General features: G+C 37.6%; 1 protein-coding gene across 6 annotated transcripts in view; it reads left to right on the forward strand.

Annotated features, from left to right (window-relative positions):
- Positions 1 to 22,839, forward strand: part of SULF1 (sulfatase 1) — a 125,686-nt gene extending 102,847 nt beyond the window's left edge. For 5 of the 6 annotated variants that reach the window (XM_090137686.1, XM_090137685.1, XM_090137687.1 and 2 more), the window contains 9 exons: positions 5,679 to 5,895; positions 8,405 to 8,651; positions 10,377 to 10,473; positions 10,559 to 10,653; positions 11,388 to 11,453; positions 11,916 to 12,088; positions 14,684 to 14,826; positions 14,966 to 15,089; positions 20,261 to 22,839. In XM_090137686.1, coding sequence (XP_089993812.1) covers positions 5,679 to 5,895; positions 8,405 to 8,651; positions 10,377 to 10,473; positions 10,559 to 10,653; positions 11,388 to 11,453; positions 11,916 to 12,088; positions 14,684 to 14,826; positions 14,966 to 15,089; positions 20,261 to 21,078 — 1,980 coding nt within the window. In that variant the 3' untranslated portion in view covers positions 21,079 to 22,839. Of the gene's footprint in view, positions 1 to 5,678; positions 5,896 to 8,404; positions 8,652 to 10,376; positions 10,474 to 10,558; positions 10,654 to 11,387; positions 11,454 to 11,915; positions 12,089 to 14,683; positions 14,827 to 14,965; positions 15,090 to 15,968; positions 16,003 to 20,260 lie in introns of all 6 variants that reach the window. The other variant, XM_031604862.2, reaches the window with a different exon arrangement.
- The last annotated feature ends 1,947 nt before the right edge of the window (positions 22,840 to 24,786 follow it).

The following is a 24,786-nucleotide window of genomic DNA, read 5'->3' on the forward strand; positions in this document are numbered from 1 at the left end:
GATATGCTTGCACCTGGCAGTAGACATTTATTGAATAACAACAGAAGTCTGTTGATGTTGAACTGCTGCCACAGACAAGATAATGGATTTTGCAGAGAATGCTGTGGAGGTGATGTGTTTGATATGTTGACCTAAATGCCCACACTTCTAGATCTGACACTGCGTTCCATGCATTTTTTATAAAATTGAAAACTGCTAGAGCCATGATGTTTAAAATCAATCATATCTGGACGTCACGAATACAACATTGTATAATCTGGAAACCTGCTAAGATATTATCTCATTCTTCTGTTTCTTAAAAACTGTGAGATCGGTGGAAATTGGCAAATTTCACATCATTATTTCTGTTATACAATGCTTAATTTCTTCATTCTTCTTACCTCCTCCAGTACTGTCCCTGTGTGTTTAACTGAATGTGTTTCTAAGTTGATCCTACACTCTCCCCCTTGTATTACATCAATTCTTACAGAACAAATTGCTTTTCTATCTGTTGAACGTTGCACTTTTCCAAAAGACTTTCTCAGAGAGTAAGCCCATATATAAAAAATTATGTTTGAACATATTCTGGATCTGGGAGTTCCACAAAAGGCAGTCCAATTATGAGGGAGTGGCGAAGATAGCAGGATCTGCCCGAATGGGTGGCGTCAGACCACTTCTAAAATGAGATTTTTATTCCACAAAAAAAGCAGCAGTTCCAAATACCCTGAACAAATCTGGCACACTGTCCTGGTGAAACAGCTGCACTTGCTTGCAATATTCAAACACTGTCTAAATGTGACAACTCAATCACATTTCCAGGGTCACGTAGGAACCTAGGTCAGAACCAAGGTTTATGACCACACTGCGAGTGTGCACAGAGGACATGGCCTTACGCCACAAAGGTTTCTCAGTGTTCAGGTCCAGTTCAGCAGAAGTAAACTGCTGCTTATCTGTACTATTTACCACAGCCAGCTAACTACAAGGCACTTCTCAGCATGTTGCACGAGAGGGACTTTTTGTATGTCACAGTTCTTGTTGCAGCAGCACACCCAAACCCACCCTCCTTCGCTGATATTGTCACATCAGGTTCCCTGACACTCAGGCAGGTCTGCTTATTGCTAACAGAGGAAAGTGGTACACACATACAGGCATAACAGCCATGTCTTTTCATCTAAATCCTTTTCCAACTTAAATCGTATATTTTTAATCAGGGGAAAAAAAGAAAAATCTGATCTTGGTGGCACGTTTAAGTTCATGAAGTCTTCCTTTTCCTTCCCTAGGATGAGTAATAATACTCAAGTCAGTCATTCGTTACTGAAATGAAAAAGCATCTGTACAAATATTGTCTTTGTGTTGTGTTTCCGATCACGTTTTTCAGAGTTTCATAGCTTTGTGATCAAGTCTGACAAGCTATTTTACACTGAAGAGTATGCTGCAAATACGGAGTAATTACATTTTATCAAGATCCTTAACTTGCCTACCGTTAGGACACCTTTCATGAATTCTCTAATTAATTTCCCCTCTATGTGAATCAACTCTCTCAAAATTGTGACAGTCTGTTAGTTAAACAATGTTGATTTGAATTCCTGCTTAAGTGGATATTCATAGTGCTGCACAGCACAATGACTCATGCTGAATTTATATTTTTATGCCTGAAGTATGTTTCGTAATGAAGTAAATTCACTTGACTTTAAGGCTGTGGATATCAGGAAGTTGGAACCCAAGGTAGCTAGTGAAACATTTGCTGTTGACTTTCTCATGTAGCTGAAGTCACAGGTGGAACTGTGCCAGCTGCAATGCAAAGCAAAATGACCCAGTACAAATAATACTTTTAATCAGTCCGTTTACTCCTCTTTGCCTTTGAAATGACTTTATAAGGGCAGATTTCTAGCCCCAGATGAAAATGTGTCATGCTAATGACATCACCAGAGGCAAAGCTCCTACTGCTGTCCTACTGCAGTCCATGTGAGCCTTCCCATAAAGCAGCAGACATCCGTCCTTATGCATTCAAACTTCATGTTGGGCAGAGATGAAAGGACCTTGAGCTCCTAAAGTGATGCTCTGTCCTTTTAAACCTTTATATCCTCCAAAATGCTGCTGCAAGTTGCTTTTCCACCTTTACTTCCCCTCTGAAAATAAATTGAGGCAGAAGGAAAGCTGAAGGTGGACAGATGAGGCAGGAGCAAAATCATTGCTGGGAGGCAGGTGTTGAAATGAGAAGAAAGAAGGAAGAAGGAAAAGATGAGTCAGGAAAAAGGGCTGACACATGTTAAGTTTCATAACGTGACTGAAAGGATATAACAGCTTGTTGCAGTCAAATGGCAGGGTCTTGCTTTTTCTTTCCCAATAGGGTGGAGGTTTTTTTGCTTTGTTTATCAATTCTGAGTTAGTCCTCTTGTCCCTTACTGATAGAACCTAAGTCAGCATGCAGCCAGAAGCAGCGACCATCCCTTATTCCTGTGGCAGCAGTGAATTTCCAGATCAGCTTGGATGTTTTGTGGAATATCAACACAGGAAGAAAAGTAAATTTGGGGAGAATAAGAAAACATATGTAAATTAAAAGTCAATGGAGACATACTTAGCTTTTATATGTGGCAATGTTTTAGTTTATTTTTGTTCAGTTTAGTTTTTACAAAGAAAAAATAAAGACTCAGAAACCAAACCTTATACTTCTGGATTTCAAAGAATAGTTTGGTATTCACAATAGGAAGGAAGGTAGGCTGGAAAGGGACAGCACATCTTTCAGAATCTTTTTTTATGTGTATTAATGCATTTATAGGTCTAAAGATGAGCAGAAGAATCAGTATGTCTTACTGCATAATGCAAGTTCAATTCATGATTACGCTGACATGGGCTAGGTTTCAGGAAAGTTAGTCTAAAAATTCCATCTCAGAACTCTGAAGCATCTTTATAATGACACATTTAAAAGTTTAAAAAAAAAAAAAAGGAAAACTGAATCACATTTAATCCCTGTTTTAAACAGAGAACTGTTATTGGCTCATATTAGACACAGGGAGTCTTGTTTCAATGTTAGTCATAATACTCTTAAAAATGATCTAAATGGCTATTGAAGCCACTCTTGGAACTTCTTGCTATAATTAATGTTAGACAAAGAAAATACTTATTTTACTTTCAAATGGTGCTTTTGAGACTCATTAAGAACTAGTGCTGTATGTTTATAAATGTAAGATACCCAAAAAACACAGGAATTATAACGGGGCACTCACTTCTTATCCTGTAGCAAGTTTGTCTTTTTGAGATAGGAGAGTGCACTTGCTGTTGCAGAATAAAGTCTTGAAAATGTTACAGCTCTCAGACGCCTTTGCTTGTAGAAAGTCCCCTTGTCACTTGTAGGTGTAGGTTTATTCTGAAAGTCTGGGCCTGACTATAATTCCTCAGATGGCAGTCAGACGGCTGCAGGCCCATTTAAACGTGGTTTGGTGTTCTGCGATCAAAGGCACACTGAACCACAAGCAAGCCTTCTCAGTTTGGGATCCATCTTTTAGCTCAGGCTGCACTCAGCCAAAGTGTGCTTTCACAGGGCTGTGGGTCAGAGCCAATATTTCAGTGTTTAATTGAGAAATACTTCTGCCATTAAAAGCACCGCAGAAAGCCCCAAACAGTTATATGAGTGGAGGTACTGTAAGTATATGCTTGATAATTAATTTTACCTCTCCTCCTTCCTATTCTTTGAAGTGACTGCTATGTGTAAGTCAGAAGTTGTTTTCTATTGTGTGCAACCACATCAACTCACTTCTCAGGTTATCAGGTCAGCAAATCTACCTGAGGCTGTTTTCTTTCTTCATTCTTCAGTCAGCTTGACAGCACCACCAAAAGAGTCCAGAGCAGTCATTAGCTAATGGAAGAGACTTACTGAAATATGTCTGCTCTGATATTAGTGTTCATTTCAAAAACTGAGTTGGGAACTTCATTAAGACCAGCATCTAGCTGTCTTGCCATTATTAATGAGGAAAGAAAAACCTAAGGCTGTCCATTCATGGGAACCAAAAAAGGACACCGTATAGCATGGATTGTTAAACCTTTTGGTTTGCATGGGCTGCGCTGAATGAAGAGGAATTGTCTTGGGCCAGATGTATGTAGGTTGCTCTGAAAGTAACGCCTCCTATTTATTTTCATGGAAACTACGACAGATATGATGAGCACAGTAACATTGATTGAGCAAATTCTTAGCTATAAAACACTATTTTTCAACATAATCATCACCACTACCTATGCAGTTTCACCAGCAAAGAACAAGGGCCTGTAAAAATCTGAACAAGTAGAGGTGGTTGCTGTTGCTGTTGCAACCCTATCCAGCCAAACTTAATAACTTTGTATGCAGTCTTTTTATTGTGGCTTTGTAAGTGAACAAAGCTCACTGGGTAGTAGTTGTATTATAAGTAAATGTAGCTATTTCTAGTTCTCTTACTGGGCTACAGCTTGCTTGGAATCACAGGCTTCCTAGCATGTGCAATGTTTTATGCATGCCAGCTATTTACCTGCAGCCACATATGGCAAGCTTTGGACATGGGCAAAAGAGTGCCAATCTGTCACCACCTATCCATTAAAATAAAAAAAGAAAAAAAAACAAAGAAAAAAAACCACACAGTTCAGTGTGGAGAGGAAATTAAAGTCTCTGTTTCTTTCTTATTTGAAATGTGGAGACAGTGGGATCCACTGGAAAAATCCACCTGGGTTCTTCCATCTGGATTCAGTCACGTTGATAATCAAGTCAGTCAGATATTGTGCAGACAAGCTGGAAAAATCTCTGTTTCCTCTCATTCTCCCTCACTTGCTCTTATATTCAGCACATGTACAGTGTTGTACAGGTACTCCTTCCAGACTGCACTGTTTTCTCACCAGCCTGATACAAATCTCAAGACTTACGAATCCAAAGGAGTTTATCCAAGCTTATTTATTTATTTGCTGTCCCTGAGGTTTTTCCCTTTGCTCTTTTCTGGGAGTGTTTGTTGCACTGATTCCACTTGCTGGGAGTGAGGGGTCTGGGGAAGTTATGCTTTCAGGCTTCTCATATGAATAGTCAGCAGTATTTTCAGGTCTGAGTGGCATGGTTTGTAGGGATGTGTTAGGGTGTAGTTCCTAACTCTGGCCTCTGGTATGGAAATAAGTTACATGCTCTTAGTGTCATAGTATTTTTGTGTAAATCACATCCATGATTTGTCCTTCTCTTTTCCAAGGAACCCCACAGTTGAACCAGTTCTTCTTCATCTGTGGAGATTTTTTATTTTCCTGTGAATCATGGTAGAAATTCCGAGTTGCAGAACAAAGAGGCAAAGTTTGTTTTTTCAAAGGGTAAAAGAGTCTTGGTGAAAACAGTTCTGACAGCTGTATTCCATGGCTCAGTAAATTAAGACTTTTTACTTGCTTCTTTCATGGATGTGTTTAGTCTAGATACTCTTGATTTATACATCATTTTTGGCTGAGTTGTGTTTTCTTTATGCAGTTTCACGGCTATTTCATTCAAGCTTATGTTTGCCTAGTTTGAGAGAGATGTTGAGAAGGATGTGAGCAAATTTAGTCCCTTAAAATGTTTCCCACCTCAGTTTGTTCTTTAAGAGACCACTTAGTTTTGAAAGAAATTTGCTTGTCATCTTTTGCAATCCATCTGAGAGCAGCAGGGGTTTGGAAGGCAGCTGGGAAATCATCCTCACATGTCTCTTTCTGTCCCTCTCTTGCAGAAGTGGCAGTGCACAGAAGATGCCTCTGGCAAGCTTCGAATTCACAAGTGCAAGGTATCCAGCGACATCCTGGCCATCAGGAAAAGGACCCGCAGCATCCACTCCCGGGGATACAGCGGTAAAGATAAGGACTGTAACTGTGGAGACACTGATTTCCGAAACAGCAGGACCCAAAGAAAAAATCAAAGACAGTTTCTGAGAAACCCCAGTACGCAAAGTAAGTGTTCAGACCTCCTGTATGCTGGGGTAAAGAACAGGGGTAAAGGTTCACAGGGTTGGTTTTATCCTCAGCATACAATGAATACAATGTAATTGGCAGCTGGGTTCTACATAAATGCCTCTGTAATAACAAAAACGATTAGAACCAAAGTTATCCCTGCACAGCAGTAAAGAATACTGGTCAGGTTGGCTGTGGTGGTGATGCATTGGTGCCACCTATCGCACTGGTCAGACACGTACCTGGTGTCATCTGCAGTTGAACCAGTACCTTTATTTGCTAAGACAGTCAAAGCGTTTCCTTGCATCATTAATACCAAATTCAAATGCTGTCTGATGGTATCCCTAAGACCTCTTCTACACAAGGCACTGAAAGGCCATGACTGCTGGCAGAATGAATTTTTGCATAGCTGCAGCTTCCAGGCTGTACTGGGAGTGCTGCAAGGAAACAGATTAGATTGCAGTGTCCTCTAGTGGAGCGTGGTCTGAAAGGAATGCACAAGAAGGCTTTAAGACAGCAGTATTTGGACTAGTCTCTGCTAAGGATTTATACCGCAAAAGCCTGTTTAAGAAGACACTATTTTAAATAGAACAAGTATTTTAATCTGTCTGCCCCATGATGAAAGTGAGCTTCTGTAGCCATAACAATAAAAGTAAACCTGGATTTCAGGGGCTTTGCTCAGGAACAGGTTGTATGTTCCTGTCCTCTGTTCAGAATACTAGAGCAGAGAATGAAATAGAGATAAGCCTCTAAAATAGGAAGATTGTTGAGTCATAAGAAATGCAAAAGCTAGAAGATGCTGCACAGATGTCTATGAAATAAGAAAATGGCAGTATAATTCAAAATATTTCCTGATTTAAAGCCGGCCATACTCTGCAAGTGAACAAGAATCCTTGGTATTCTTTGTACATTCAACCACAGCATTGTCCGTCTTGAGTTCTCATTGCTCAGACTAAATGCTGCCTTGATATAGTTTATTCTGTTTGTTCAGTATGATCTAAGAAAATTCATAGTGTGCCCAGGCAGACCTCTGAAAAGTCTCCATGTCACCGACTACCGGAGTGATCCTCAAACTGGTCAATGTTCCCCCAAGTGATAATTTCAAGGGGAGATTCCTACCTTTAGCTTGGAAAGAGAAGGGTTGCCAGGGTACCAGCAAGGGTTGGATGGGGATTGCAATTAGGGGCAGTGCCTTGGAGAGAGAATGTGGAGAGATGGGAAAGGGGCAAACAACTTGTTGAGAGCATATGAAGGGGACATCAGAAAAAAAGCTATTTGTTATGCTTTACAACATTTACAACATTTTCAATCCTCTTTAATGCCTCTCATTCTCCTCCTCAAAATTCCCTTACTGTGCATCTGAGACAAACAGAGAGTCATGGTGATGAGACATTATCAAGGGAACGACTGGTTCAGACCTCCAGATGACACTTGGATAAGATGCTTTTGTACTCCAAAAATTTTTAGTCACTTAATTAAGTCGGACACTGTTACAATGCCAGAATTTCTCCCATCTGATCCTGTGAATCTTTCTTCACTGTTTCATTAATGATTTATATAAAGCAGAAAGGTACTTTGGAACTATGGTTTTTCACTGACTGGGAAGGCTTTTTTTTTTTTTCTTACCTGACAGCAGGCAACCACTGAAACAGTTTAGGAGGATAGGATTGTTTGAGTAAAAAGTTGAATGAGATTCACTATCTGCACTTTCAAAAGATTCTTGCCTTTTCTGGCTCAGTATGAATCTCTCAAAGGCCCTAGAAAAAAAAAAGCTGCAGTAAAATCTATCCTAAATGCTAAAGGCAGTACTCTCCCAGAGCTCTCACTTTATTCTCTTGCATAGAATGCAGTTAGGTAACAAAAAGTGTGCTCAGCATGGATGCAACAAATGGAAAACAGAGCTCACTTTAACTCTACAACACAGCAAGGTTTTGGAGGACTAAAATTTGTATTCATAGATACGGATGAAATGTGTGTGTGTCAGAGTTTGTATATATATATGTATATATATGCACAAGTGTATGCACTGATATATGTCAGATTCTTGCCTTTTTAAAGGATCCTTTTAAAAAAGTAATTTTAATTAGGAAGCATAAGTCAAATTTATGATACATGCCAATTTACAGGTGGTGACATTGTTTCACAACACAGAATGGCTTAATTTTCTAATGGAGTTCTAACCATGTAGTTTCTGGGTTTTTTGAGTGTTGCATTCTAGATACCTGATTTTTGAGATACTGATTTTGTTTGGAAGTATAGATGCTAACTGTGGCATAAGACCAGTCTAGCATGAAATGCAAAATTCAGAGCATTCAGAATTTCATGCTACTGATGAGAGGGTGGGCCCTGATCTAATCAAAGATAATGAAATAAGTTTCTGCAAAGCCACAGAAGAAAAGTAAGCTGTTAATATTGAACAGCCTTCTTGCTCTTTGGAATATGCTAGGTGTTTAGAGCAAGAGTCATGTTCATGTGTATATGCAGCTGTGGATGTTTCTTTCTTCTGCAGAATACAAACCACGTTTTGTTCACACTCGCCAAACCCGATCCTTGTCTGTGGAATTTGAAGGTGAAATATATGACATAAACCTGGAAGAGGAAGAACTGCAGGTGCTAAAGACCAGAAGTATCACCAAACGTCACAATGCTGAAAATGACAAAAAAGCAGAGGAAACTGGTGGTGCTCCTGGTGACACGATGGTTGCTGATGGCACTGATGCTATAGGTCAACCCAGTTCTGTCAGAGTGACACACAAGTACGATTGCTTTTTCTACTTATTTCCTTTAGATTCTTTTTCTGATTTCAGTCTTTCAGTTTTTTACTGTTTTATAGTTCCTGTATTAAAGAACTTATAATTGTTGTTGCAGACAATTTTAGATATGCTCGAGTTGTGCTTGTTTTAGGTGGAATCATGCAATTGTAATATGTGCATTGAAGGGAGAAGTGTCAAGCTTTGTTTTTATCTCTGAGGAGCAGGCAACTCTAGAGGGAGAACTCATCCTTCACATCAAAATATGTATCTTGTGATGGATTAATCACCCCATGAAGCAGAAACTCCTGCTGTTCATTATAAAGGCTGGGCAACTAGGTTAGCATAGAGGCCTAAATTTTATATGACTGAAATCCTGCTCCAAGTGAGGACACATTAGATCAGCTACACCATCTTTCTTATGACTTAGTTGTTTGCAAAAAAATTAGCATTAACTAAGCTTCTTTATACTCATATATCCCTGAAGAGACCCAACATTTTTCCATCCTAGAAATTTCAATTCATTTTTAATTTTTAATCTTAACTAAATTTAAATGAAAAGGCAACAATTTCAAAATCTTTTTCTCTTAAAAGTGGTAATATGATTTATCTGAAGTCAGGCAAACAAAGGCAAAAAATTCTTATTTTAACCTCTATCATATTTGAAATATAAGTAGCATTTCTCTTTTTTTTTTTTTTTTTTTTTCCAGAAACATCAAGAATCACATAGATGTTAATTTTGAACAAGTAAAAATTACCTATCTTTACATTATCATTTCCATGACATTAATAAAGCCTTAGGTGGTTTTTTGGAAAAATGACTATTTCCCTATAGAGGATTTTAACTTCTACTAAATACTGCTTTCAGAATTCCAGTTCTGTAAGTGGGAAAAAAAAAAAAAAAAAAAAAACTATAATGGAAGAAGTTGAGAAGAGATAAGCATTTAAATCCTTCTGCTTTTCTCAAAAATTTAAAGAAGGGTTATGATGGAGCAGGGCCCAAGGAAGACTATGTCTATAAGATAGGAATATTCCCATATTTATGCATGTTCTGTTTGTCAGCTTAGAGACTTTGGAAGTCCAGGCCGTTGTCTGTTGGATTCTTCTTCCACATCCTTGGTCTTCTGGTTATTTTGTTTCTTGATAGCACCATTTTTTCAAACATTGGTATGAATATTTTTGTCATTGCACCACTTTATTATGTGAACATTCTTTTTTTTTTTTTTTTTAACCACATCTTTGAACATTTTGCTCTAACTTTGTTCCTTGTTATCCTTATATTTATTAATTATATGCATCTTCTTTACTCAGTGATTATATTTGTATGGTATTTTTAACTATTTTTCATGCTCAGATGATGTGTCTCATTCATGGGACAAAAGGAATATATTTCTCAGAGCTGGTGGCTAAATGAGTACATTTTGTTAACAAGACTTTTCATTCTGAATAGATTTTAATTCCATTATGGTCTCATTTCTGATTGGATTAAGAATCTCACAGCTTCTTTGCTTAGCATGCACAGAGCATGTGTTAGAGCGTGTGTCATGGATGAGGAATGGATTGATGGATTTTGAAGAGAAACAGATTTAAGCAGACAATTATACTGTTGTCAGCATGAGAAGACATTCTCGAGGTTATTTATAAAGAAATTATCAGAAATGATGGGAAAAAGAGAATAAAAGAGTAGGCAGTTGGGAAACCAATGACCTTCTGTTTCCAATTTGTATCTAGGTGTTTTATTCTTCCAAATGACACTATTCACTGTGAAAGGGAGCTGTACCAATCTGCCAGAGCCTGGAAGGACCACAAGGCTTACATTGATAAGGAGGTAAGAGATACTTTAAAACCTGAATGTAGTTTTTGCACTGCTACCTATTCAAAGAATAAATCTGACTGAGCAATGATCTCTGCAGATTGAAGCTCTCCAGGACAAAATCAAGAACTTGAGGGAAGTTAGAGGGCACCTAAAAAGAAGAAAACCAGATGAATGTGATTGTACTAAACAGAGGTAAGAGAGATGACATTCAGTGTTGGCAGCTACACTGATTGATAAGGTTTATGTATTTTTCAAGTTTTCCTCTTTTGATTTGAGATTTTTTTTTGTTTGCTTTTGGTTTGTTTGTTTGTTTGTTTGTTTTTTGTTTTTTTTTTTTTTGTGGGTTGTTTTTTGTTTTTTCTTATTTTTTCTGAAATGGAAGACAAAAAATATAAGAGCTACTGATATTTATAACTACTATAGATACTATGACAAGAGTTAGCCTATTGAGATGTCATCTCCAAAGCAGGGAAGGAAGGAAGCTGATTCATAATAGGAGTGTAAATATTTGTGCTCTGTATCTCTCCTGGATGGAACTTATTTCTCTATTGACCTGGGAAGAAATCAAAGTTGTTCTATTTCTGGAGACACATTCAAGTGTCAGGGTACGTATCTTAATTCAGGAATGCTGAAAATGAAGGACTACCAGATCCAAATTTTAGTTAGATCACTTTTAAGAGTAGAAGCTACTCTTAGAAGATGCATGTACAAATTTTAAGAATAAATATGTTTGTATTCTACTAACATATTAAACATAGCTATAGTTTCAGCTCATTCACACAGACATAACTTCTTTAAATGAAATGAAAATCATGAGTCATTCTGTGTAGTTATGACAAAATGTCAAAGATGCTATGTTACTGTTTTGGTTTTGTTCTGAAAATGGATTGTTTCCTGACTGTAATTTTTAAAATTTTTCCCTATAGCTATTACAACAAAGAGAAAGGTGTAAAGGCTCAAGAGAAAATCAAGAGCCATCTTCATCCCTTCAAGTAAGTTTTTATCATCCTCACTCTCTCAGATAGCATTCTAGTAATAGAGAAACATCAAGAATGGCTTGGGTTCTTGGGGAGAAGAGAAGACATGAAGGAAACAAAAGGTCACATAAAGCCAGTTCGAGGAAGACACCTTCAGTACTTCTGGTCATATATGTGAAAGTTTATGAATAATATTGAAAAAACTAGAAATGGAAGAAATTAACCATTTCTGAAATTGATAGACTAGGTAATCATTAAAGAGACCCAGTTAAATCTAAAGTGCATCATTTCTCTTAGATGCTGAAGAAGACACTTTGTCATAATTGCTGGGGTGAAAGCTGAGCTGGAAAGATCAGCTTCCCAAAGGGCATATTCTCATCATCTAGTCTTCAGAAAAGTCAGATAGAGGTAAAAACTGCTGTTATTAACCAAATAGAAGCTGTTCTACCAGCCATGTCCAACTTTCTTTCTGAACAGAGAAGCAGCACAGGAGGTAGACAGCAAACTGCAGCTATTCAAAGAGAATCGCAGAAGGAAGAAGGAAAGGAAGGGGAAAAAGCGCCAGAAGAAAGGGGATGAGTGTAGCCTTCCTGGACTGACGTGTTTTACCCATGACAACAACCACTGGCAAACTGCACCTTTCTGGAACTGTAAGTCTTAGTTCTGTGTTCAGATGTGAACTAGGTTCTCATCTGTTGTACAAGAGTTCTCACCTCATGCAGTCCATCAGGTCATTATGTGGAAGAACAGCACTTAGCAGTGCTGTCACACACTTTTTCTGAAGTATTCAGGAGTATGTTTGTAGTTTCTGTGTTACATATTTATATGAAATTAAAATTAAATTAAAACAGCATTACTGATGTAGCAAATTCTCAGCTACAAAACGCTATTTTTCAATATAATCACCATCATTAACTATGCATTTTCACCATCAAAGAACAAGAGTCTCCATGCCAAGCTCGTAATAATTTGAACCAGAGGTACCCACTGTTGCAGTCGCTACTGCTGAAATGCACCACCCACTGCTTCACTGTGCTCACATCCGCTTTTTGGTCTCCATAAATGTTCAGCAAGTGTCAGTGTGTATCAGTGAGTGCCATTTTTTTCCGCGTGGAGGAATTCAGTGACACACCTTTGCTTCACACGCACTTCCACGTCAGACGCCATTTTGTCAGACTGCCCCTCTGCTGCCATCTGTCACACAAACAAAATGTAATGGAATACTGATGGGAGAGTTCAGCCACTACTGCTATAACACCAACATCCATCTCTTACATTATGGGCCAGCATAATAACATAGGAGACACTACTTTTTGAGCAGACTTCATAACTGACTCCAAGCAGAAAATTTGGCATACTAAGTTTAAGAAAGATGCTCTCTCTTACTTAGTAATTTGTTTTGATAGCAGTAGAACTTTTGCTAGTATGTTTTTACATTTTAAAATGTTCCTACAGCAGTTATATGCATGATTTTTGTTCTAAAGAACTATTAGACTGAGGTATTGCTTTTTAACTGTGGAGTAGCAAACAGTTATAAAAAGCATTCTTATCCTTCTGTACATCCTGGCAATGCTCCATTAACAGTCATGGGGTAAAAGAATGTCCCTATGACACAGTTCATAACCAAAAACAAATTGAAGTATTGATTCTGATTACGTGGATAAAAAGGGCTAATACTATTACTAGATTTGTGAAGTGTATTTAAAATATGAACACTATTACAAAAAATCACAGAACTAATTAAATGAAAATCAAACACATTATTAATATTTTATCATTGGAATTAAAAAGATATTCTTTTAAAGCAAAACTTTTCTAACAGTTTGTTTTAAGACCTTTCTGAGATATCTCTTTTTGCTGGCAGAATGAGATTATAAACAATCATAAAAATTTTTGGAAAAAGGTTTGAACATCTTGTTAAGCATACCTACTAAAACTAATCTCCTAGTAGTCATGTCTGAAACTATATCTGTTGACTCTGAATAGTTTTTTGGTTAAACTTCCGTTAATTGAGAAGAAAACAAAGGAAGTTCACCTGCTACCATATTTTAAATTTTCATATTGCACAAAATATGTAAATACTGATTAATTGTATTTTTGCAATATAATGCTAAAATGTATGTCTACGCTTGGTCAGTGGAAGAGTTGTCCAGACTCCACTTGAGTGTACTGACAAGATCTTAACTTTCTGTAATGACATCTACCTCATGTGTGACACCTGGATCTAGGAGTGGAATTCTGTCCTAGGCTTCCCCAGGTTGAAAAATAATAACACGTAATCCAGTTATGTTACCTGGGGCTGTTTCTAAGCAGAGGTTTAACTGAGTGATTCAATTTCTCTCTTATTTATGTACCAAATAAATAACATCAGGAAATGTAGTTCAGAATACATAATTGTTAAGTAGCTACATTTGAGAGAATCAAGCCAGTAGGAGAGAACTAGTACTTAAAATAAGATTTATCCATTGGTCTTACTTTCCATCTTGCTTCTACCATCATACCTGCATTCAAGTGCCAGACAAGTTGCCTGTTTTTAAACCATCTCTTCATAGAACAATCACAGAACTGTAGAATAGCCTAAATTCGAAGGAACTCACAAGGACCATCACCCTGCTGCAAAACTCCATGCCATTCCCTGAAGTCATAAATCCTAAACTACCAAATCTCCCACCTGCCTTCTTCCCATACAGTGCCTCACCCTTTCTTGACTGCTGTGTCATTTCTATGCATGTCATTTATTATACTAACAATTTGACTTTCCTCTGTAATTATCTGTTGTACTTGCATCTCAGAGACTCTACTAATGGTACCATTTTAGCCACTGATGGCAATAATAGAACCCCTATAAACAGCACACAATTCCAATGAGTCTCATTTGATATGGATCAGGATTTGTTTTGTCATTTTTAAGGTCTGAATTCTGCTTAATCCCAAAAGCTATATATAAATCAGAACAGAATATGCCCCAGTAACTGTGTTACTTACTATCATCTTCTGCTCTATTTGTCTATATATTTGAAAAATTTGTATGATAAATTTGCATGTTAGCAGCATTTGACCTGTTTTAGATGAGAATCTAATGTTATTCAAATATAGGATGTTTTTTCTTTTAAATAATCTGGAGTATATGTACATGAAGATCTATAGAAATTTCACTAGTATAAGGGAAATTCACTTATTCACTAGAATAAGAAACAAGCATATGATTTTTCACCTAAACTAACGACTTTTATCATTACTTACAGTGGGATCTTTCTGTGCTTGCACAAGCTCAAATAACAACACTTATTGGTGTTTGAGAACAGTGAATGACACCCACAATTTTCTCTTTTGTGAGTTTGCAACTGGCTTCTTGGAATATTTTGATATGAACACTGATCCCTATCAGGTAAATCCCTTTCCCTATTTCAAAATATTGCAGACTAAACTCCTCTAGTTGCCTTTTGCTGTATTATTGTTATTATTATTATTATTATTATTATTTCTGTTAGTAAGTATTTTTTTCTCTCCGTTTCTCTTGTTCTCAGCTGACGAATACTGTACATACAGTGGAAAGAGGCATTTTAAATCAATTACATGTACAGTTAATGGAATTGCGAAGTTGTCAAGGTTATAAGCAGTGCAATCCAAGGCCTAAGGGACTTGAAACAGGTACAAGAAAAATAGAAAAGAGTATTTATTTCCATTTTATTAGGTTATTGTCATCTCCTTAATTGTATCCTTAAGGTGTGATTTTCTTAAGTGTTGCTCTTAATGAGGTGGAATGATCCAAATACACCAATCCACATAACTGCATGGCCAGAAAATCTCTTTGTAAGTTTGCACAAGTTATTCTGGACAGATAATGACAACAAACAGCAGTTGACAGAAATTCTTTGGCAAGTGTATCATGTTATTTGCACTTAGCAGTAACAAGCATATGCAGATCTTTTTTTCAGAGCCATAGATCCTTTCTCTGTTGCAGAGGATGCTTGGTTAGGTGTTACCTAACAGTAGCAGATGAGGTATTAAATCCTGTATTATTTCTGATTGCTGTCTACCTGTATGAACAATCTCAGGTGCTATACCACAACCAAGACTAAATATCTATTTATCCCTTTGTTTATTTTTTTATGAGGAAAGCAGTATTTCTTTGCAAGTGTGTCTGAATACAAGAATAGGTGGTGTTTATACTTCATAAGTCTGGAATTCATTGCACTTAAATTTGGTTGTTTGAAACTGTGATTTTTTTTTTACAGGATTATTCCCTTCTACATATTTTATGTTGTGCATCTTTGTGTCTCTTTCTTCAGCTATGAATGTTTCTCTTTTTTAATCATTTGGGGGTTTTATTATTTTTGAAAAACTGTGGTTTTTCATTCCTTTTATATAAAACTTCCAGGAAATCTTTGTTGGACTGCAGCTCTGTCTTTATTTAACACAGAATGTTTCTTTTTAGGAATTAGATGCTGTGCATGGAAAACTACATTGTGAATGGTTTTACAAGTTCTAAACACTAACAAAAGTTACTCTTGTATTTTCCTATATCAGGAAATAAAGATGGAGGAAGCTATGATCCACACAGGTATCCACACTTTTTTATTCTCCTCAGCAGCTTCTTTCCAAATAATTGCATGATTCCAGTCCATTTCAACTAATGTCTGTATCCTGCCATCTTGCACACAAAATATCTTTTGATGCATGCATTTTCTAACTACACTGAACTTGGCCATTGTTTTTGAGACCTACCATTCTGCATTTAACGTAGCTCATTGTCACAGCAAGACTTCATCCGGCTAGTATTCCATGCTTGTGTTTCTTAGATATTTATGCAGGGAAAATGACACAAAAAGAATAACCTCTTTTGGGTTGTTTTCCTGTTGTTGCATTCTTTTTTTCTTTCTGTTTTTATTTAGGAACTCTTTACAGCTGCTCTTTAAGTGAAAAACAACTGTGCTTAAAAAGCTTCCTGAAATATATGTGTACGAGGAGCCTAATCAAACATACAGAAGTAAAGTAAAACCTTCTCACTGGCTTTAGAAAATATTGACATATTGCTTTAAGCAAAAGAGTGCTCATTTTGATCAGCACGTGCGTAGCATCCAGATCACTGTAAGCAAGGCATAAAGATAAGGCTCCTTTGGGCAGAGGGAACAATGCTTTCAGACCAGATCTGACACATGAGACCAAGTATTCTTAAAAGGTTGCAATATTTGAATTCAGGAAGGGCAGTGAGTGAGATGTCTTATTCCTAATCCTCAAACCTGAGATATGCAAAACAAGTATACTTACGGTACCTACATATTTATCATGCTGAGCCCAGCCTGCTCCTCCTTCTGGTGGAGGAACCAGTCATAAAGCAAAAGCCTCATGAGACTCAGATCTTTACAGTACTGCACTTGCTGTTCAGCAAGCGTTTTTGTTAAGGGGAAAACGTTTAGAGGGCTGTCATATTTAGACTTGATATCTCCACCCTATATATCAGTCTTATACATTTTCATCTCCATCTGCTGTGGAGTTGGTCCTAATATACATAGCATGCCTGAGGTGTAAACTGGGCCCAAGGAGTATAGAAGTCTATGGAAAACTTTTCTTCAGTCTTCTGAGAAGAGCCTTGTCACTGCTCCCAGCAGCCAGGAAACAATTAAGATAATGGACTTCAACATTTTGTAGACCTCCAAATTAATCAGCTTTTTTTCCACGCAGTCAATTTTGCATTTTCAGACTTGTGTGGTTTGGGGATGTAGAAAATGATAAGCTTTTGTTTGGTCATATCCCAGTGGTTCACATTGCTTATTACAGCCTGATGGGAGCTGGTTACAGCAACGATAGAGAGTAATCCCTGTAATTATGATTGGAAGCGTTCCATTAGAAGATGTTCTTCCCAATTTTAACTACAGATATAACAGAAATAGCATTTTTTAATTGTAGGATTGCATGAAATAGAGCACCCGGAATTAATCTTTAAGTTATATATCATTATGCAGTGTGTTAATGAAAATGTTTTAACTACTAAGACCAAGTCAATAAAGGTTATGCTACTGGGATAAATAGTATAGTATGACACCAGTGATATTGCTCTGTGCAGTATTCCTCTGTTCCAGACAGCCAGCTTCTCAGCACACAAGGATGTCTGGGTTCAAGCTCTATACTGGTGGGATTCTTTTTTTTTTTTTCCTAAAACATCTTTTTAAATGAACAAAAAATATTTATCAGTCTCCATTCTCCACTTAGATCTGTTTCCAGTTTAAAATGTCCTGGGTTAGTACAGCACTACAAGTTTTGCAAGGACAATACTGGGCAACAGACCTGTATGGAAAAAAGTCAGTATAGTGCCATTTGCTTAATACAAAGGGAGAAAGCTTCTGCAGGGAAGAATGTGTGTCGCCTGTGTCCTTGAACAGATAGAACGTGACTCTGCATATGTAGTTAATTACAGGATGTAGGAATCACAATCTCCTCTTTTCTCCTTGTCTGTCAATTTTCAAAGTCACCACGGAGGTGATTGTACCTACTCGCCTTTAGTTTAGGAGGAGATGCAACCACATCTTGAATTGGTTTGGGGATAACACAGCCACAGATAGCATCATGGGACTCTAAGGCATAATCAGAGTCAATGAAACAAGTCAATGAAGTTTAGATAATACTTGATTTAAAAAAAACTGAAGATGTTTTATTATGAACAGTTAGCAATACTTTTTATCTCATTAGGGTCTGTGATATAGGTGAGTGATTCCCAAATATTGATAGAGAAAACCACTGACATGCTGTTACTCAAATGCAACTCATCTCCACTTCTCTGTTTCAGACCTTTTTGTAATGAGATTTCTTACAGGAGAAAACTTTTTCTCTCCTCTCCATTCCTTCCTATATACTTTGATTTCAGTGGAAAACATCATGCTTACTACTAAGTTGTGGAATTAAGCTGTGAGATGACTTGCACAGTCGACCAACATACAGTCAGCTCTAGGACCTTAAGATTTAGCTTTCCTACTTGTTTAACATGTATGAATACAAGTTACCTCTTTTCCATGTGTTTAAACAAGTTATTTTTATCTTATGGACATGAAGTTCACGCAACCATTTCCAGTGCCTTCTCAGCTGTGAAACTCCTCAGTCATCAGCGGAGAAACTGAGACTGCAGAAAAAATGCAATGTTTAGGGGGGAAAGGATTAGAATCAGTATGATGGTCTCGGTCTTTGAGCTACTTTGTAGAAATGCAACAAGCTCTTTGCTGATCTAATTTCTCTGCAGCACAGCACCAACACCCTGCTACAAGGCTCATGAGGAACAGCAGCTCCTTCTCACCAGCCCCAAAATATCCCCACTGTTCATACTGTCATCCTTGAACTGGCAGCAGAGATTCTTCCAGGCCAAAAGCCAACATCCTGGACTCTGATTTGCCCCACACTGCCCGGGTTCATACACAGACTTGTTAATGATCAAATGGCAGTGCTCTAGTTTCAGTTTCTACCATAATATATCAAACCACTTTAACCACTGACTGTTCTTGTGGAAGTTTGTTTTCCTACAGACTCATATTTGGCAAATTAAATAGATAAAGAGATAGATAGACAGACAGACAGACAGACAGATAGATAGGGATATATGAAATTATCAATACAAATCATAGCAGAAGATTTGTAGCATTTGTAGTGTAGTTAGTTAAATTCCTCAAAAATACGTTCTTTTCTATATTCATTTCTAGAGCCTTTTATTCTTCTGAACACTAGAACAGTAAGACTTATTTCTTGAAACCTCTGTAGTATTTAATTTTTTTTGTTGTTTTTGTTTCAGGAAACAAATTATTCATAATCTAACTTATGTATATGGTGCTCATGGCCATGCCAAGTGAGGCCCTCTTCCCAGTGAATTAATTGCTAAATGTTGCCTATGAGATCTTTTGTGAGGACAGGTCTGCCACTTTCCCTGAATGCCTTCTGCATTACCTAATTATTTTTTCCTCGTAGGCTATTTTTTAGGGAAAATATTTGGATGTGCTGTGAATTATATGAAATAATTGTATTCAGTGTAACTTGTCAGCATAAAATGGATTTCACAGTATATTTGATGACCTGAGTCACTGTAGTTGTTCCATTGTTCATTATTCAGATATATTGTCTGATAAACCTTAGATATTTTAATAAAAAATAAAAACTTTAGGAGGTATTCTATATAAATTTTAACAATATCCTACCAAGTGGTAAAGTCCTATAACTTAATCCACACCAAACTTACAGTTTTTATTTCTTCTCTGTGCTCCATGTAAATTAAAGTGAATGCTTGCCAGGTATAGAAACTACCTTAGACTATAATTTATTAAATAATACTTGGCTAGTTGCTTTGCTGAACTTATATTTCAAGCTATACATCAAATTCCTATGGACTTTGTTGAAGTTCTCATCAGTAATGGCTTTCAGAATTAGTCCCATCTATTATACTCAACCATTGTTTGTTCGTTGCGTCATTTGGTGGAACGTTTAGGAAAGGCAAATGGATTAGTCATGCATTAAAGCAAGTCTTATGCCTTGAAATACCATAGGGAAGATCTATAAATGACATCACAAAGCCCCGTTAGGGCAGATTCTGCCCTGTTTTATTCAGTCCAAGGATGCAGCAGAAAACAGGGATTTCACTGCTGTGTGTTCTGTAGCAGCTGTGACTCACCTGCAGCCACAATCATTAGCAAGATGACTGAAGATGTGGAGCATCTTCCAGTTTGAGATATATATGCTATGTATAGTGGTGCTTTCAAGGAAATGGGAGGAGAAATGCACGCAGCAGCTTTGCTTGCACCTTTAAGCTGGTGTTCACCATTAGGCTGTATTCTTTCTTTTAACAGAGGACAGTTATGGGATGGATGGGAAGGCTAACCTGCCCGATTTCACTGGTGACATCAACTGGCAAGGACTGGAAGACTTGTACAGAGTGAATGAAAGTGTATATGAACACAGATACAACTATAGACTTAGTCTGGCTGACTGGACTAATTACTTGAAGGATGTAGATAGAATGTTTGCACTGCTGAACAGTTACTACCAGCAAAATAAATCAGACGAGGCTAACACTGCTCAAAGCAACAGGGACGGAGATGAATCATCTACGTCAACCTCAGTGGAAATGTCTTCTGCAGAAGAGGCGAGCGGCCTGACTGGGGAAGAATTGGAGCTTATTGTGCCAACAGACTTTGCATCCCTAGCTTTGAGCACCATGAATTTAAGTCAAGAGAGAAAACTTGAATTAAACAACGATATTCCTGAAAAAAGTAGTTTGAATGACGCACACTGGAGAAATAATCAAGCTGAAAAATGGCTGGAGGATAAAGAATCAGACCGTTTTGATATGGATTTCAGTGGAAATGGTTTGATAGAGTTGGAATCCCGGCATGGCTTCATGCTACAACCCATCAGCATTCCTCAAAAAGACACTCATCAGGACACTGATGCTATGAGAGACATATTTGGAGATCAAATGTATCTTCCCGTGAGGTCTGATCAACCTGTTGTTCATCAGGCTGTAAATGTATCCATGAGGGGTTCATCCATCAGTACCCAGAAAACAGAAATGTTTTTGAAAAAAACGGAACAGAGTCTTAAAGGGGAAACTTCACAAGTCCTAAATATAGAAGGCAGTGCCTCATCTCCACTCTCCTTGGGTTAGACCAAGTTGCAGATCATTAAATGCATTCTCCTTTTTCTTATTAGCAGACTAATAAAGGTCATCATGACAACTGACATTCCATGTTCACTGTAGATAGAATTTGCAGCTAAATTAAGACCAGTTCAGTATTTGTCTGTGTGTATTTTATTCACACATACATACATACATACTTTCACAGTGATTCTCCACACTGGAAAGCAAGATTTCCAGCTTTTTAATGGAAGGAAACAGTGTTAACTTTCTAATGCAGTAGCACATTCTCTGTAAGCTAAAATAATTTCTTTGACGAGGATGTTCAAGTGACTTTCTCCATTTCCAAATGATCCCACCATGAATGAATGTTTCAGTCCACCCGATCTGTCTGCATAATGGATTTTTGATAAATTATTTTAACCACTGGAAATTCCTAATGCCACACTTTTAACTAAAATGATGTTGCACTTTTAAAATCTGTATGCCATACCATTTATGAATCTAATAGCTTACCTGTTCTTAGTTTGTTCGTTGATTAATGTAATTGTGAAACCAATAAATAGATTGACAGGAAAGAGATAATCAGCATGGATTGTGGAAACAGACTGTTTGAATATCATTCTAGCAAAAATATTGCATGTTTTTGTTACTTTGATTTAATTAAATCTACTCTCAGAAAGGTATGGCTAATACTTGTTGACTACAGGAAGATTTGTTTAAATTGGATTGTTTCCCTATATATGATACTGTCAGTATTAAAAACACATGAGGTTTTTTTTGACTTTTCTTTTTATCTGATACCGGTAGAAAGGTTTACATCAACTCATATATACTTTTGTCACAAGATCTGATCTTTATTAGCCTGAATGATATCTTAAAAGCATTCTTTTCATTTTGAGACTTTGTTTTTTCTTGTTGTTTTGAACAGTCATTAAAGGGAATGATAAAATCGTGTTAGATTTACATTATTCTAGATGCAAAAGGCACATGGGGTAAAAAATAGTAGCTTAGATATTTTTTGTTGTATTGTTCTGAAGTTTTTTCTTGAATTTTACCAAACTTTAAATTTTATAAAGTATAACACAAAAAATAACTTTGAAAATCTGTACTACTAGAAACTTAGTATTTTTTTTTTTTTTTTTAATAAATTCAAAATAATTAGCACAATACCACCAAAAGAGAATTACCTCAAACAGATGTAATTCCATAGCATCCGATTCTTGGGAGTGTTTTCCTATCTGTTACGTCTTGTTTACTGTAGTGAGTGTTTTTGGGCTATTGCAAGCACTGCAGGTTAAATTTACGTTCATCACATTGTACTTTCAGTTGAAACTTTTTAAAAACAAGATTGTTTTAGTAGGATTTTATTAATTTTAAAAAGCAGTCTTTTTGATGGACTCTGTACATATGTTAAAATTAACTAGCTCTTTATCTGATGTATGTGTCATGGGCTGATTGATAGAACAAACGTATTTATGGTCATGAATGATGCTATTTGTACATAGGTTTCAAGTTACTAGGATACCAGCTGTGTTTTTAAATCTTGTATAATATTTCTGTGATACTTTTATAGAACAATTCTGGCTTCGGGAAAGTCTAGAAGCAATATTTCTTGAAATAAAAAGTGTTTTACTTTACCTGCTTCAGAGAAGTCCAGATGATCCAGCTTTCCTAGCAATTCAGATTTATTTTAAAAATATGTTAAGGTTTTTGGCTTTAAGAATCCATCCACACTGAAAGCAATGGGTAATGAAATAACACACTACATTCTGTTAGTTTTAAATTATTCCTGGAGATTGTGAATAATATATATTTTTTTGTTTAAGACCCTCTGTGATTTATTTTTTTAAATCCCAATTCATCTGATCCTTTCTTCCCTGAAGTCATGGCACAAGGCTGCAGAACTGTGGTTCATGGGAGTAAAGCAGTGTCCCATCATGCCATCCCCTGATCCCTCCCTACAGCAGCAAGGTGCAACAGGCTGGGCGCAACACAGACTGGACCACTGATAATGGACCACAGATCTGTTGTGAGGAGGAGCATCTCCTCACACAGGGGACTATGAAGAATAATGTAGGCTTCAAGGTAAAGGTTGTCTTTCACGTGCCCTGTGTGTCCTTGGTGGCATGTGAATACAGTTAGCTCCTTAAGTTAAAATCTGTGTCTGAAGCTGCACTTTTTGACCTCTTCTTTCATTTACACAGCGCTTGGATACCTTTGCTCCTGCAGTCTTGAAGTTACAGAGGTTGTATGTGGGAATCATGAGAGGGGACCGATGGAGAGCCTCAATGCTTAAAAATCTATCATGGCAGTGCTGGGTAGACAATTCTAGAGATACCTGCCTCTGGAAGGCACACTGAAATCTCCAAGGATACATTTCAAAAGAAGCTGAGCCAGTAAGTCAGAGACAACTTGAGGGACAAAGGCAAGCTTAAGTACAGTCCTATACATCCATCTTACTTGTGTCTTTGTGTAGGGAATTATCCAATAACAAATATGTGCCCTCCATTCTCAGAGTGTTTCTTTGACACAGCTTAGCAAGGTGCTTTTTTCCTCTCTTAAAGCTTTGGCAAAGAGAGAGAAGGGAACAGTGCAAAAGCATGGTCCATCCATTTACCCTTCCTGTCCTTCCTGTGTATGTGACAGCTTGAAGTACTCACATACGAAATGGAAGATGTGAGTTTGCATCCTCCTCAGTGTAAAAGCGATCGACCTTCCTTCTTCCAAAATAGTGCCTTGCCTTCCAAACTATCAGATAGTTTATGCGGGAGCCTCTTTGCAGCTCTCTTACAGTAATGTGTTGAAAAAAAATAGAGACTCCCTGGAGCTTAGAGGTACAGGGAGGACTGTGCTCTGGTCCTTGCTCTCTGGAAACAAGTATCAACTATAAAACCAGCCCAAAGACAGGGTGTCAAAAGCTAACACATCCCTAAGTGGATATTCTAAGCAACTTGTTAGACAGTCTGTGACTGTCCCAGTGAAGTCTCATTTCTTCCTGTACAGTACTTCTTATCCCATAGCTGACATAGTCAAGTGCTGAGCAACACATGGTGTGACTGTCAGGAACCTCTTAGAGGTGCTGGAGAGTGACAGGCTAGGGAAGAAAACAAATGCCCTAATCTGATCTTGTGGGTGAGTGGTCTTTGCATGGGGAGGCCTGAGAGAGGGACCTGCTTGGTTGGCTTTGTCTCATCTGCAAAATAATGGAGGGCGTGTCTTCTCTGAAATGCCTGATGTCATTTTCTACTTTCTGGAAAGGGCCTGAATATCTTCAAGGCTTGCACATCTCTTCTAATAGTCAGAGTTAGGTGAAGTGTTTCCCCTGAGATTTTAAAGAAGGTATCTAGTAATGCCTTCACACGCCTGAACTGCGTGAGCCACTTCCTGACACCTCCCACTACCTAAAATCCTCAAGAAATGTGAATTTCTCTATGTTTACATGAGAACAGAGTGTTTTTCAGAGTGCAGGCCTCAGCATCTCCAAAACCTCTTAGATACCTGTGCTGTCTGCACTGACACTCACTGAAGGGAGCACGAGAGAGTTTTTGTGGTGGAGCGACTTGAGCAGAGAGGCCATGAGCCATTCACAGAGAGGATTGGCTCAGGATGGTTCTCACAGCCCGAGTGCCCATGGGCTGTTGGTGCCTGATGGGTGTGATCCTGTAATAAAATTCCCTCCTTTTGTTTCAGCAAAAGCGATCCAGATGGGGTGCTCTGACAGCAGTCTGCAGTGAG

The sequence above is a fragment of the Phasianus colchicus genome, chromosome 3 (genome assembly GCF_987193195.1).
Source record: "Phasianus colchicus chromosome 3, bPhaCol1.hap1.1, whole genome shotgun sequence".
NCBI lineage: Eukaryota > Metazoa > Chordata > Aves > Galliformes > Phasianidae > Phasianus > Phasianus colchicus.